Source organism: Microcaecilia unicolor, chromosome 13 (assembly GCF_901765095.1).
Source record: "Microcaecilia unicolor chromosome 13, aMicUni1.1, whole genome shotgun sequence".
Classification (NCBI taxonomy): Eukaryota; Metazoa; Chordata; class Amphibia; order Gymnophiona; family Siphonopidae; genus Microcaecilia; species Microcaecilia unicolor.
Genome location: NC_044043.1, coordinates 68,574,830 through 68,587,170, shown reverse-complemented (window position 1 = coordinate 68,587,170; position 12,341 = coordinate 68,574,830). Strand labels below are relative to the sequence as shown.

The 12,341-nt window shown below is 46.7% G+C and overlaps 1 protein-coding gene across 2 annotated transcripts in view; it reads right to left on the bottom strand.

Annotated features, from left to right (window-relative positions):
- The window catches only part of AGRN (agrin), a 379,875-nt gene extending 368,346 nt beyond the window's left edge, over positions 1–11,529 (bottom strand). For both annotated transcript variants that reach the window (XM_030186208.1, XM_030186209.1), the window contains exon 1: positions 10,948–11,529. In XM_030186208.1, coding sequence (XP_030042068.1) covers positions 10,948–11,172 — 225 coding nt within the window. In that variant the 5' untranslated portion in view covers positions 11,173–11,529. The remainder of the gene's footprint in view (positions 1–10,947) is intronic.
- Between the last annotated feature and the right edge of the window lie 812 nt (positions 11,530–12,341).

The window sequence follows — 12,341 nt, the reverse complement described above, 5'->3', positions numbered from 1 at the left end:
CAAGTTCAAATTGACCCCCGATGAAGGTTTTTCTAAAAGCCGAAACACGGACCGTGTAGGGTCCAAATAAAGTTAGATTTCGGAGCTTCTTACCCTGGTGTTTGGACTGATCCATTGAAGTTGGTTTCTTTTCCACCTTTTTTTTGTGTGTTGTTGGTTTTTTGTGGAAATTGTGAACCCCATATATTTTCTTAGAAACCATAAATAAGTACCAGGGTGAGGGCCACCTGTAGCCTCCACCTTTCACGCCAGCTGCAATGGGGGAAAATAAGTTCAAAAAGGCTGTAGGTCAGGTACATGGTCCCCTGGTCTTTAGGGACACCCTTGGTGGTGGCTCGGCAGGGGACCAGGAACTGTATTGACAAAGGCATAATAGGGTACCATGAGCCAGAGCTACATCCTCTACTACAGTGGAAGCAAAAACAAAGCTTTGGAGTAGAGGAGCAGCCTAATTGTTAGTGCAGTGGCCTGAGTACCAGGGGGAACTGGGTTCAATTCCCACTGCATCTCCTTGTGGCTCTGGGCGAGTCACTTAGGGCCTCTTTTACTAAACTGCACTAGTGATTCCCACATCGCATTTGCCACATGGGTATCACCAGTGCAGTTTAGTCAAAGGGAAAGGGAAATGGGACTTGATATACTGCCTTTCTGAGGTTTTTTGCAACTACATTCAAAGCGGTTTACATATATTCAGGTACTTATTTTGTACCAAGGGCAATGGAGGGTTAAGTGACTTGCCCAGAGTCACAAGGAGCTGCAGTGGGAATCGAATTCAGTTCCCCAGGATCAAAGTCCACTGCACTAACCATTAGACTACTGCTCCACTAGTGACATTCCATGTAGAAGCCTGCCCTTGCAGATCAGCAATGTGGCCGCGCAGGCTTCTGTTTCTGTGAGTCTGACGTCCTGCACATACTTGCAGGACGTCAGACTCACAGAAACAGAAGCCTGCGCGGCCACATTGCTGATCTGCAAGGGCAGGCTTCTACATGGAATGTTGCTAGTGGAATAGCAACATTCCATGTAGAATCTCAAATAGTAGCAACAGAATCTCAATAGTAGCAACATTCCATCTAGAATCTCCAATAGTAGCAACATTCCGTGTAGAATCTACAAATAGTTTCAACATTGCATGTAGAATCTCAAATAGGAAAAGGGAAATGGGACTTGGTATACTGCCTTTCTGAGGTTTTTGCAACTACATTCAAAGCAGTTTACATATATTCAGGTACTTATTTTGTACCAAGGGCAATGGAGGGTTAAGTGACTTGCCCAGATTCACAAGGAGCTGCAGTGGGAATCGAACTCAGTTCCCCAGGATCAGAGTCCACTGCACTAACCACTAGGCTACTCCTCCACTCCAAAAGAGACCCTTAACCCTCCATTACCCCAGGTACAAAATAAGCAGCTGTTTATAATATGTAAACTGCTTTGATTGTAACCACAGAAAGGCAGTATATCAAATCCCATCCCCTTCCCCTTTAGAGGCAATTCAATAAAGTGGTGTCTAAATGTAGGGAAGACAAAGGCGAACGCTTATTGCCAATTCTATAGCGGCATTAAGGTGCACAAAACCCGTTACAGAATGGTAGCATAAAGCCACGTTGGCGTGATGAAACTAAGGCATTTCAGCTTACACCACATAAATGGCAGGCATAAGCTGGCGTGCTTAAGAGCACCTTACAATGCGCACATCTGGTACTATTCTATAAGGTGCCAGCATTGCTGCCCATGTTACACCCACTGGTACAACCCATTCCTGCTACATGCCATCCCCCAAATTCTATAAACGTTTGATAAATTGTGCGTGCAAATTTGGGCATGCGCAATCTTTCCTCTACACATTAATTGATTTGTTTGCTTTATTTTTTGTCTACTAGATTGTAAGCTCTTTGAGCAGGGACTGTCTTTCTTCTATGTTTGTGCAGCGCTGAGTACGCTTTGTAGCGCTATAGAAATGCTAAATAGTAGTAGTAGTAGTAATGAGTAACGAATCAAGTAGCACTGATAATTTAGCTCTTAAGAAGCAATTATTGGTGCTAATTGAAATTAAAATTTATACAGGTAAATTTTACGAGTGGTACAAAATGGGGGCATGGCCATAGGCGGGTCAGGGGCGTTCCTTTAATCTATGTGCGTTGTTATAGAATAAAGGGGATCTGCATCTAAATTAGGTGCATGGTTTTATACCAAGGTTTCGTCAGTGTAATTGGTCGCGCCTCAATGCAGTCAGGGTTCCCAGTGCTAAGCGCTATTCTATAAACGGTGCCTAACGTTTAGAGCTGTTTGTAGAATAACGCTTAGCGCTTATTTTTCAGTGCTGAATTTTTAGGTGCCATTTATAGTATTCAGTCCCATGGGACTAGGACACCATTTTTATATAAGAGCACCTAGCATATATGCGTGTAAATGCCAGTTTGTGATGTCATTCACATGCTAACTGCACCTGTTCTCTAAATCAGCACATGTAATTGGCGCCTAAACGTAGAATTGCCCTTCATGCTTTTAGGGCACAATTTTTTAACTTTTCTAGATCATGAACTGGTGTCCTGCTGGCTGCACAGTGGCTTGAGAACCAGAGAAGCCAGAGTTCAAAGCCTACTTCTCTAATTAACCTTTCTGGTGATCTTGGCAAGTCACTTATCCATCCGCTGCCTCAGGCAAAAATCAGACTGTTATTTATGCGGATTACTTGCCAGGTTAGGAATGCAGATGCTGACCCTGAATAATGCTGGCACCACATAACTTCCAAGACCATCCTGGCACTGCCTGGACAGTGTCACGGCATTCAGAGCCAATATTCAGTGCCACCACTCAGTTAAATGCCACTTAATATCCGTGGCCAGTCAGCTTTGTGTGGTTTAACTGAGGGGGAAGCCTGTCCTGCCCACTTAAACCATGCTGAAAACATTCTGAATATCTACCCCTGAGGTTATAAATCCAGAGGAGAAGGGCCCTGCAGCTTTAACTCAATTGTAATTCACCTTGCATAGAAACACAAAATAACACCAGATAAAAACAACGCACCCTTGCTAGTCTGCCCATCCACGCTTTACAATTTCCTTCTCTCTCAGAGATTCTCTGTGCCTGTCCCATGATTTCTCAAATTCAGCTACACTCCTCATCTCCACCACTTCCACTAGGAGGCTGTTCTATACATCTACTACCTTTTTCATAAAGAAATACTTCCTTGGATTACTTCTGAGTCTATCCTTTTTCACCTTCATCCATTGCCCCCTCATTCCAGAGCTTCCCTTTAATTGAAACAGGCCCCACCTTCTATGCATTTACACCTTGGACATATTTAAATGTCTCTATCCCACTTTTTTGTTGTTGTTGTTACATTTGTACCTCCCCCCCCCCCCCCTGCTTTCCCACTCATGGGTCAATGGAGGGTTAAGTCACTTGCCCAGAGTCACAAGGAGCTGCCTGTGCCTGAAGTGGGAATCGAACTCAGTTCCTCAGGACCAAAGTCCACCACCCTAACCACTAGGCCACTCCTCTGTTGCTACTATTTGAGATTCTACATGGAATGTTGCTATTCCACTAGCAACATTCCATGTAGAAGTCGGCCCTTGCAGATCACCAATGTGGCCGCGCAGGCTTCTGCTTCTGTGAGTCTGACATCCTGCACGTACACTCACAGAAACAGAAGCCTGCGCAGCCTTCTACATGGAATGTTGCTAGTGGAATAGCAACATTCCATGTAGAATCTCCAATAGTATCTATTTTATTTTTGTTACATTTGTATCTTGTACCCCATGCTTTCCCACTCATGGCAGGCTCAATGCAGCTTACATGGGGCAATGGAGGGTTAAGTGACTTGCCCAGAGTCACAAGGAGCTGCCTGTGCCTGAAGTGGGAATCGAACTCAGTTCCCCAGGACCAAAGTCCACCACCCTAACCACTCCTCCACTCTACTTTTCTTCTAAAGCATACATATTTAGATCTATCCCACAAGCTTTCTGATGAAAACCACTGACCCTTTTCCTACCTCCTCTCTGGATTGACTCCAAAAGATATAGTTTTCTGAATTACAAAGAAAAAAAATCTCACCAGAGGCACTATCACCTCCTCTTTACTGCTGGCCATTCCTCTCCTAAAGCACTCAAGCATCCTTCTGGGTTTTACTGTTTGACTACCTCAAGATCATCAGATATGTTCACCCCCCCCCCCCCCCCCCCCCCCGGATCCTGCTCTTCTTTCATGCTCAGAAGTACTTCATCCCCTAGAAGTTTGAAAAGTCAAGAATTTAAATCCAAAATCAAAAACACCTACTCCTTTCTCATGGAATCCCTTAGGCCTGTATATAGTACAAGGGATGGAAAGGTTACAATCAAAGCAGTTTACATATTATATACAGGTACTTATTTTGTACCTGGGGCAAAGGCGGGTTAAGTGACTTGCCCAGAGTCACAAGGAGCTGCAACAGGAAAAAGATCTAGGTGTCACTGGAGACAATACGCTAAACTTTTCTGCCCAGTGTGCAGCGACAGACAAAAAAGCAAACAGGATACTAGGAATTATTAAGAACGGGATGCAAAATAAGACCAAGAATATTATAATGCCTCTGTATTGCTTCATGGTGCGACCTCACCTGAAGTACTGTGTTCAGTTTTTGTCGCTGCATCTCAAAAAGGATATAGCACAATTAGAAAAGGTTCAAAGAAGAGCGATCAAAATGATAAAGGGACTGGAACTTTTCCCATATGAGGAAAGGCTAAAGAGGTTAGGGCTCTTCAGCCTGGAAAAGAGATAGCTGAGGGGGGGATATGATAATTATATGGAAATACTTTTAAAAAAAATAGGAGAAAATATTTTTTCATTCAAAGAATAGTTAAGCTCTGGAACTCATTGCTGGAGAATGTGATAACAGTGGTTAGCATTATCTGGGTTTAAAAAAGGTTTGGACAAGTTCCTGGAGAAAAAGTCCATAGCCTTGTTATTGAGATGGACATGGGGGAAGCCACTGCTTGCCCTGTGATTGGTAGCATGGAATGTTACTACTAATTGGGTTTCTGCCAGGTACTTGTGACCTGGATTGGCCACTGTTGGAAGCAGGATACTGGGCTAGACGGAGTATTGGTCTGACAGAGTATAGCTATTCTTATGTTCTTATGAACCAGGTTCCCAGGTCGCTGCACTAATCTTTAGGTTACTCCTCCAAGCTGAATCAGGTTAAAACTGATCTTACCATGCCACTACAGAAAAATAAACATGAAGGAAAAGTGTAAAGTGATACAGCAGTCACTATATTTATTCTTGGTAAACAGTAACTGGTAGCTGGAGTAATCTTATTACTGTCCTAATCCCACCTAGAAATCTCTGCCTTTCCCAAGCCCCCTGTATACTGGTTTCTTATTTTGGAAGGGAAGGAGACTGCAGCATTATGAAAGATATCTCTCTTACATCTGACTTTCTGGGTCTTCAGTAACTTTACCAGAGAGGTAACATAAATTACAAGGGGATGCAAAATGTTCTGGGGACTACACTGGAATGCAAGCACCCGCTTAGCTAATGATACTGGAAGGATACTGTAGACTTCAAGGTACATGCATTTTGAAGTTGCTTAATTAAGAGTGTGTAAATGAGTTAGCAGGTAAGCTGCTCCCTATACCTAAGAAATTGCAGCCCACAAAAGTTAAGAATGCAACTCAAAGTCTGTGTATGGTTTCACCTTTCACACCTCTACGCTAGGACACCAGGATAAAGAGACATACAAATACTCACAGGATATTAACAAAAAAAAAATCATTAAAGATAAGAACAACATGAACACCTCATTTATTAAAGGCCAAATGCCAGCATGGATGAGCTGAAGCTCAGCAAGACAGAAACTCCATTCCACAAATGGTTACAGGAAGTTTCAAAAGATTTCCTCCCATTCTGTGTCTATGGGGAAAAACAATCTTCTAGGATCCTTGTACATCAACAAGGTAAAGAGACACAAAGAAGGAGTTTATGACAAAAAAAGTATTATATTATTTTACTAGAACTCCAGTTCACCAAAATCCAACCAGCTTCACTATACCTTCAAACCCACTGGAGATACTTGTCAAAACACTGGGCTGTGTCTCCAGCAGTAATACTGCACTGCTTTCATGAGCTGCAGAAAATCAAACACGTAGAAAATTCTTTGCCAATCTTAAGATATTTTTAGAATAATAATTTTTCTTTTACACGTCATCTAAAGGCCAGTATGTTCTTACTAAAAACAACTTCCAGGCTACTTTTTGCTGTCTGTAAAAGGTTAGGGTTTACACTCAATTCCAGACCTCTCTTTAGGGCAAAGACATCCAAGGGAAAAAAAACTGGGTTCATTTTCTAGTACCTTATCCACCCTCCCCACGCTCCTAAATCCCAAAACATCATAATAACTACAAAATAATACTTAAATACTCTCAGTTCCAGGATAGACTGAAAGTCATGTTCTGCACCCTGCCTTCCCCATCACAAAATTACACTATACTAGACATATTTTGATCTAGGACTTTTTTGTTTTAATTATTCATCTTTACATTCACATAGACTAGTTTTTTTTTCCTTTCCTAGAGGGATTACAGTCTACATTTGTACCGGAGAAGATAGAGGGTGAAATGACTTGCTTAAGAGCACAAGGAGCATCACTGGAAAAATTAGATTTGAACGCTGATCTTCACCTCTGCTATAACCAATATGCTAGAAGGTTTCCACTGAGCAAACACAGTGAATATACTAGAAGACCTGATAATGGTACACTGAGAACAGGATGGGATCGTTAAGTAAAGGCTAAATAAGCAAATGTCATTTTTAAAACAAATTGTGGGGTCCTCTACACGTGGCAAAATGGAGCAACCGCCCGGCTACTAAGTGGCTCTTACAGTAATGGCCTATATCACCCGCATTTACTTTTGGGCATTGCAGGGGCTTATCTGCGTGGGGCCACGGGGGCCTGGGCCCCCGCAGATTTCGCCCTGGACCCCCCTGCCGCCATCACCTACCTTTGCTGGCGGGGGACCCCAACCCCCGCCAGCCGAGGTCTGCTTCCTCCTGCTGCTGCCTTTAAAAATATTCCTTCGGCTGGCGGGGGACCCCAACCCCCGCCAGCCGAGCCGAGGTCTATTAAAGTTCTTTTTCGTCCTCCGGAGTCCGTGCTGTTCAAAGCTGCTCCTTTTGGAGTCCTACGTCGCTGCATGTTGTATGTGCACGACGTCTCCTGTACGTACAACGTACAGCGACGTCAGACTCCGAAAGGAGCAGCTTTGAACAGCACGGACTCCGGAGGACGAAAAAGAACTTTAATAGACCTCGGCTCGGCTGGCGGGGGTTGGGGTCCCCCGCCAGCCGAAGGAATATTTTTAAAGGCAGCAGCAGGAGGAAGCGGACCTCGGCTGGCGGGGGGTTGGGGTTCCTCGCCAGCAAAGGTAGGTGACGGCGGCGGGGGATGGCAGTGATGCCGGGGGGGGGGGGAACAACGGCAACGGTGGGGGGGGGGGGGTCTATAATGTGCCCCCTCACTCTGGCCTTGGCCCCCCCTACCGCCGTATTTCAGATACGCCTCTGGAGCATCGGGACCTTAGACTGGGTTGTAACTAAGCTCATCTGGGAAGAAGATTTGTGCCCATACAGGGGTCCTTTACTAAGGTGCTTGCAATAGTGTAGGCTTGGGTTTTGGGCACGCGCTGATCCATTTTTCAGCACGCCTGTAAAAAAGGCCTTTGTTTTATTTTTGCCGAAAGTGAATGTGCGGCAGAATCAAAATTACTGCGCATCCATTTTGGGTCTGCGACCTCACCGCCAGCCATTGACCTAGTGGTAAAGTCTCATGCAGTAAACCGGGCGGTAATGACCTACATGTGCCAAATGCCACTTGGCACGCGTCTGATATGCGCGGACAAAAATAAAAATTATTTTTCAGACGCACGTATCGGACGCACACTAAAAATAAAACAAATGCACCCGCAGATGAACAATGTAAGTAGCACGCTAATGTAGTCAAGCTCATGTTAATGAGGTCATTTTATATTCCTCCCCAATGCTCAGAAAAGATCGCTCAAAACAACACTGCCTTACCACTGCAAAAAATAACGCCAGGTAGTAGCAGGCATTAGGCTGTTGGAAGAGATGATTTCTCATGATTCTCATGAATCTTTCTGCAAAATCTGCCAGTTTTGATTGCTTTTGGGAACAAAAGGAAGCCCATGCAAGCCATTAAGCACTGGTTGTGAGCAATGGCGTAGCAACGAGGGGCCACAGGGGCCTGGGCCCCCATAGATTTGGCCCTGGACCCCCCTGCCGATGACCCTCTCGACCCCCCCCCTCCCGCCGCCAACCCAGCCGTTGCCTACCTTTGCTGGCGGGGGACCCCAACCCCCGCCAGCCAAGGTCCTCTTCTTCTGGTGCAAGGCTTCGTTCTGTTTCTGTGAGTCTAACGTCCTGCACGTACATGACATCAGACTCACAGAAACAGAACGAAGCCTTGCACGGAAGAAGAGGACCTCGACTGGCGGGGGTTGGGGTCCCCTGCCAGCAAAGGTAGGCGACGGTGGGTTGGCGGCGGGAGGGGGGGTCGAGAGGGTTGTCGGCAAGGGGGGGGTCAAAGTTGGTGGTGGTGGTGGTGGTGGCGGCAGCGGCAGGGGGGGTCGGCAATGGCGGCAGTCGACGGCGTCGGGGGGGCTAAAATGTGCCCCCTCACCTTGAGCTTTGGACCCCCCTCCCGCCGAAGTCTGGCTACACCCCTGGTTGTGAGAAACAGCAGACCCAAGCAAAAACACACATTGGCGTCTTTTCCTTGCATCTAAATTTAAAGCATCCGTGCTATAAAAAATTTAAACGCCCAAAGTGAAAACACACATTGGTGTGTTTCCTGTGTCTAAATATAAGCGTCCAAGCTAAAAAAAAAAAAAAGTAAAACACTTATATTTAGGCCACGAAAAACACAAGCCAATGTGTACTTCATGTTCAGGTTTTAACAGGCGCATGGGCACAGGAGCTGAGCTTACTGAGAACCTTCTTCACATGTGCCAAACACCTATATTTGCATGTCATTAGCGTACAGCATTAGGATGTTGTTCTGCGTTGTTCGGAACACCACCAGAGTTTTGAACATCGGGGGCCAAATGTGTTCCCCAGGAAAAAGCGTCCCACCACCCGTGTGCTCTTTCTTCAACTGGGGCAAGTCAGACCTGGGAAAGGGAAATGGGACCTGATATACCGCCTTTCTGAGGTTTTTGCAACAACATTCAAAGCGGTTTACATATATTCAGGTACTTATTTTGTACCAGGGGCAACGGAGGGTTAAGTGACTTGCCCAGAGTCACAAGGAGCTGCAGTGGGAATTGAACTCAGTTCCCCAGGATCAAAGCCCACTGCACTAACCACTAGGCTACTACTCCACTAGCAACATTCCATGTAGAAGCCTGCCCTTGCAGATCACCAATGCGGCCGCGCAGGCTTCTGTTTCTGTGAGTCTGACATCCTGCACGTACGTGTAGGACGTCAGACTCACAGAAACAGAAGCCTGCGCGACCGCGTTGCTGATCTGCAAGGACAGACTTCTACATGGAATGTTGCTAGTGGAATAGCAACATTCCATGTAGAATCTTCAAATAGTAGCAACATTCCATAATCTCAAATAGTAGCAACAGCAACATTCCATGTAGAATCTTCAAATAGGGAAAGGGAAATGGGACTTTATATACCGCCTTTCTGAGGTTTTTGCAACTACATTCAAAGCGGTTTACATATATTCAGGTACTTATTTTGTACCAGGGGCAATGGAGGGTTAAGTGACTTGCCCAGAGTCACAAGGAGCTGCAGTGGGATTGGGAATCGAATTCAGTTCCCCAGGCACATTCAGAACCTTCATATTCGCATGGTGCAAGCTCTGAAATGATTCAAGATATATGAAACTTCTTGGGAAACTGCTCCTAGGAAAAAAGGATTTAGAACAGCTCAGCATCTCATCTGAAGAAACCAACAATATCTTTGTTTGAGACAATGTGGGATATAAATGTCCTAAATAAATACATTTTGAAACTGGCTTGTGTGCTAGTCTAGGAAAAAGCCTTGTATCATGAGGTTTTAACCTTGTCCCACAGAACACTGCATCAGGATAATTTTGGAATACTACTAAAGTAAGCTCTTTCGGTTGAGGACCTGATACAAAACAAAACAAAAATCGATGTATCTTGCTGTAGTGTTAGGGCGAAGATCTATTGAGCAAAAACAAGTCAACGCTTCACCAACGTAATCTCCCCAAATCTCCTAAATCCTCGCAGCCCTGATGCCAAAAATGTTAGAAATGCCGGATCGGGTGCAGGAAGGAAATTCCTCCACGGCTAGAAAGGGTTAATGGTGGAGCGAGCGCAGCTCTGGTGCCCTCCAGGGCTGGGAGGCACTGGCTGGCTCCTAGGCAAGAAATCCCTAGCCTGAGGCCGGATCGGACTCAACAATGGCTTGGGTAGGGCTGAGCCTACTGGGCTTCCAACTGCAGCCCCCGGGGACTTCTCTCCGGCTCACTTGAAACTACAAATAAAGTTTCCCAGGCAAACCACATGTCTGCTTTCTTCTCCGCTCCTCTCCCAGATTCGATCACCGGCGGTACCAGGAAGAGTGTAAACCTTCCTCCGGCTCTGCTTGCGACCGGGGGTGGGGGAAGGGTTCTAGAGAAAAAGTGTGTGTGTGTGTGTGTGTGTGTGTGTGGGGGGGGGGGGGGGGGGGGGGGGATCGAATTCTATTCTCCCACCCTTGTTAGGTTCAGCGCATCAGCCCCCGCCGCAGGGAGACTTCTGCAAAGTTTCATTTCACCGATCCGGCCCTCCTCCTCCCCTCATTATCTGAAGCAAACGATCGCAAACTTTCTTTTCATGACCAACTTGGGAAAATAATCTACCAGAAAGGGTGCTGCAGGGCTGCTCATCGTTGCAACGAGGCCGGATAGCCGGTCCCGGCTCTCCTCGCCCTTACCTTACAGGAGTACGTGTGATGCACAGGGTCCACGTTCAGGATCTCCTCCACGGTGCCGGTCAGCACCACGTTCGCCTCCTCCTCCCTGCTCTCCAGCTCCCGCTCCCGCTCCGGACAGCCGCCCAGGCAGATCCCCGGACACAGAGCTGCCAGAATGACCAGAGTCCAAAGGGAGCCTTCCGGCGTCCTCCGCCTTCCGCCCATGGCCGGGGTTGGGGGGCCCATAAAGCTTCAGAATCGCGGCCGCGATCGGGATCCCCAGCCGATGTGTGAGGCGGCGCTCCGAGTCCCTGATAAGAGCCGAGAGGAGGGGAGGGGGCACCGCCGCCACACGCCTCTCCCTCTCTCCCGCAGAAACGCCACCCCCAGGAAATGCAGCTCCCAGCGGCAGGTTAATGGATAATCAGCACCGCAACGTGATGTGACTTGCAAAGGTGCCGAGCGGGCCACAGGAGCCTCGGGCTCTTCCGGGCTGGGGCTGCCTCTTTAGCCATACGCATTCCCCTGCCTTCCACTTGTCGGCTCCCCGAAATTTGCCCCGATGAAGCTTTAGTTCTTCTAGGAAGTGGACAAGCGTTTCTACTGTACAGCAGCCTTCCACTTGCAAGCGCAATCTCTACTCAAAAGTTGAGGGGAAAGCAGATGCAGATTTAGGTCGGTTCTTTTTAAAGCCCAGTCCTTTGATCTTCCTGCCCTTTGCACAGGGCAGGCTTACATGGGCATGCATGCTGTTTGACAGCTGCCAGTTAGAAGGAGGTTGGGGGGGGGGGGGGGGCGTACATTGGGCATTATGTAGCAGAAAGGCAAGCTAACGTTGGACTGATGAAGTACAAGGGCACAGTTTGTGCAATACTACCCGAAGTATTCAACAGCAAGGTCTACTGATGGATATCATTTCTCCAGCGTTACTACAGATACCCGGCTTGCAAAATACCTAGACAACCCCTGCTCCCTAGAGCTTACACTGTGTTCAAAACACAACCGCTGACCTCACCTTTGCTCACTGCAGAGAGCTTTTCCTCGGGAGGTGCCAATAACCCCTGTTTGAGGCTTTAAAGGGGAATCCAGAACCCCCCCCCCCTTGCTGCCCAGTGGAAAGCAGCATAATATTACAGTCTAAATATTTCCTGGATTTAAAAATGGAATGGTATGTTTGTTTCCATTGTCCATTGTAAGCTTTCCTTTTGTAAGCTTACTTCCCTCTGCAGAAGGTGGGCCCAGTAGGGACAGAGAAAGTACCTACATAGAATATGTAAACCACTGCGGTTGTACCACAGAAAGGCGGCACGTCAAGTCCATAGCCTGTTCCCCTTTACATGTGGATTCAGTGACAGGGTTTATGTATTTATTTATTTGTAGCATTTGTATCCCACATTTTCCCACCGATTTGCAGG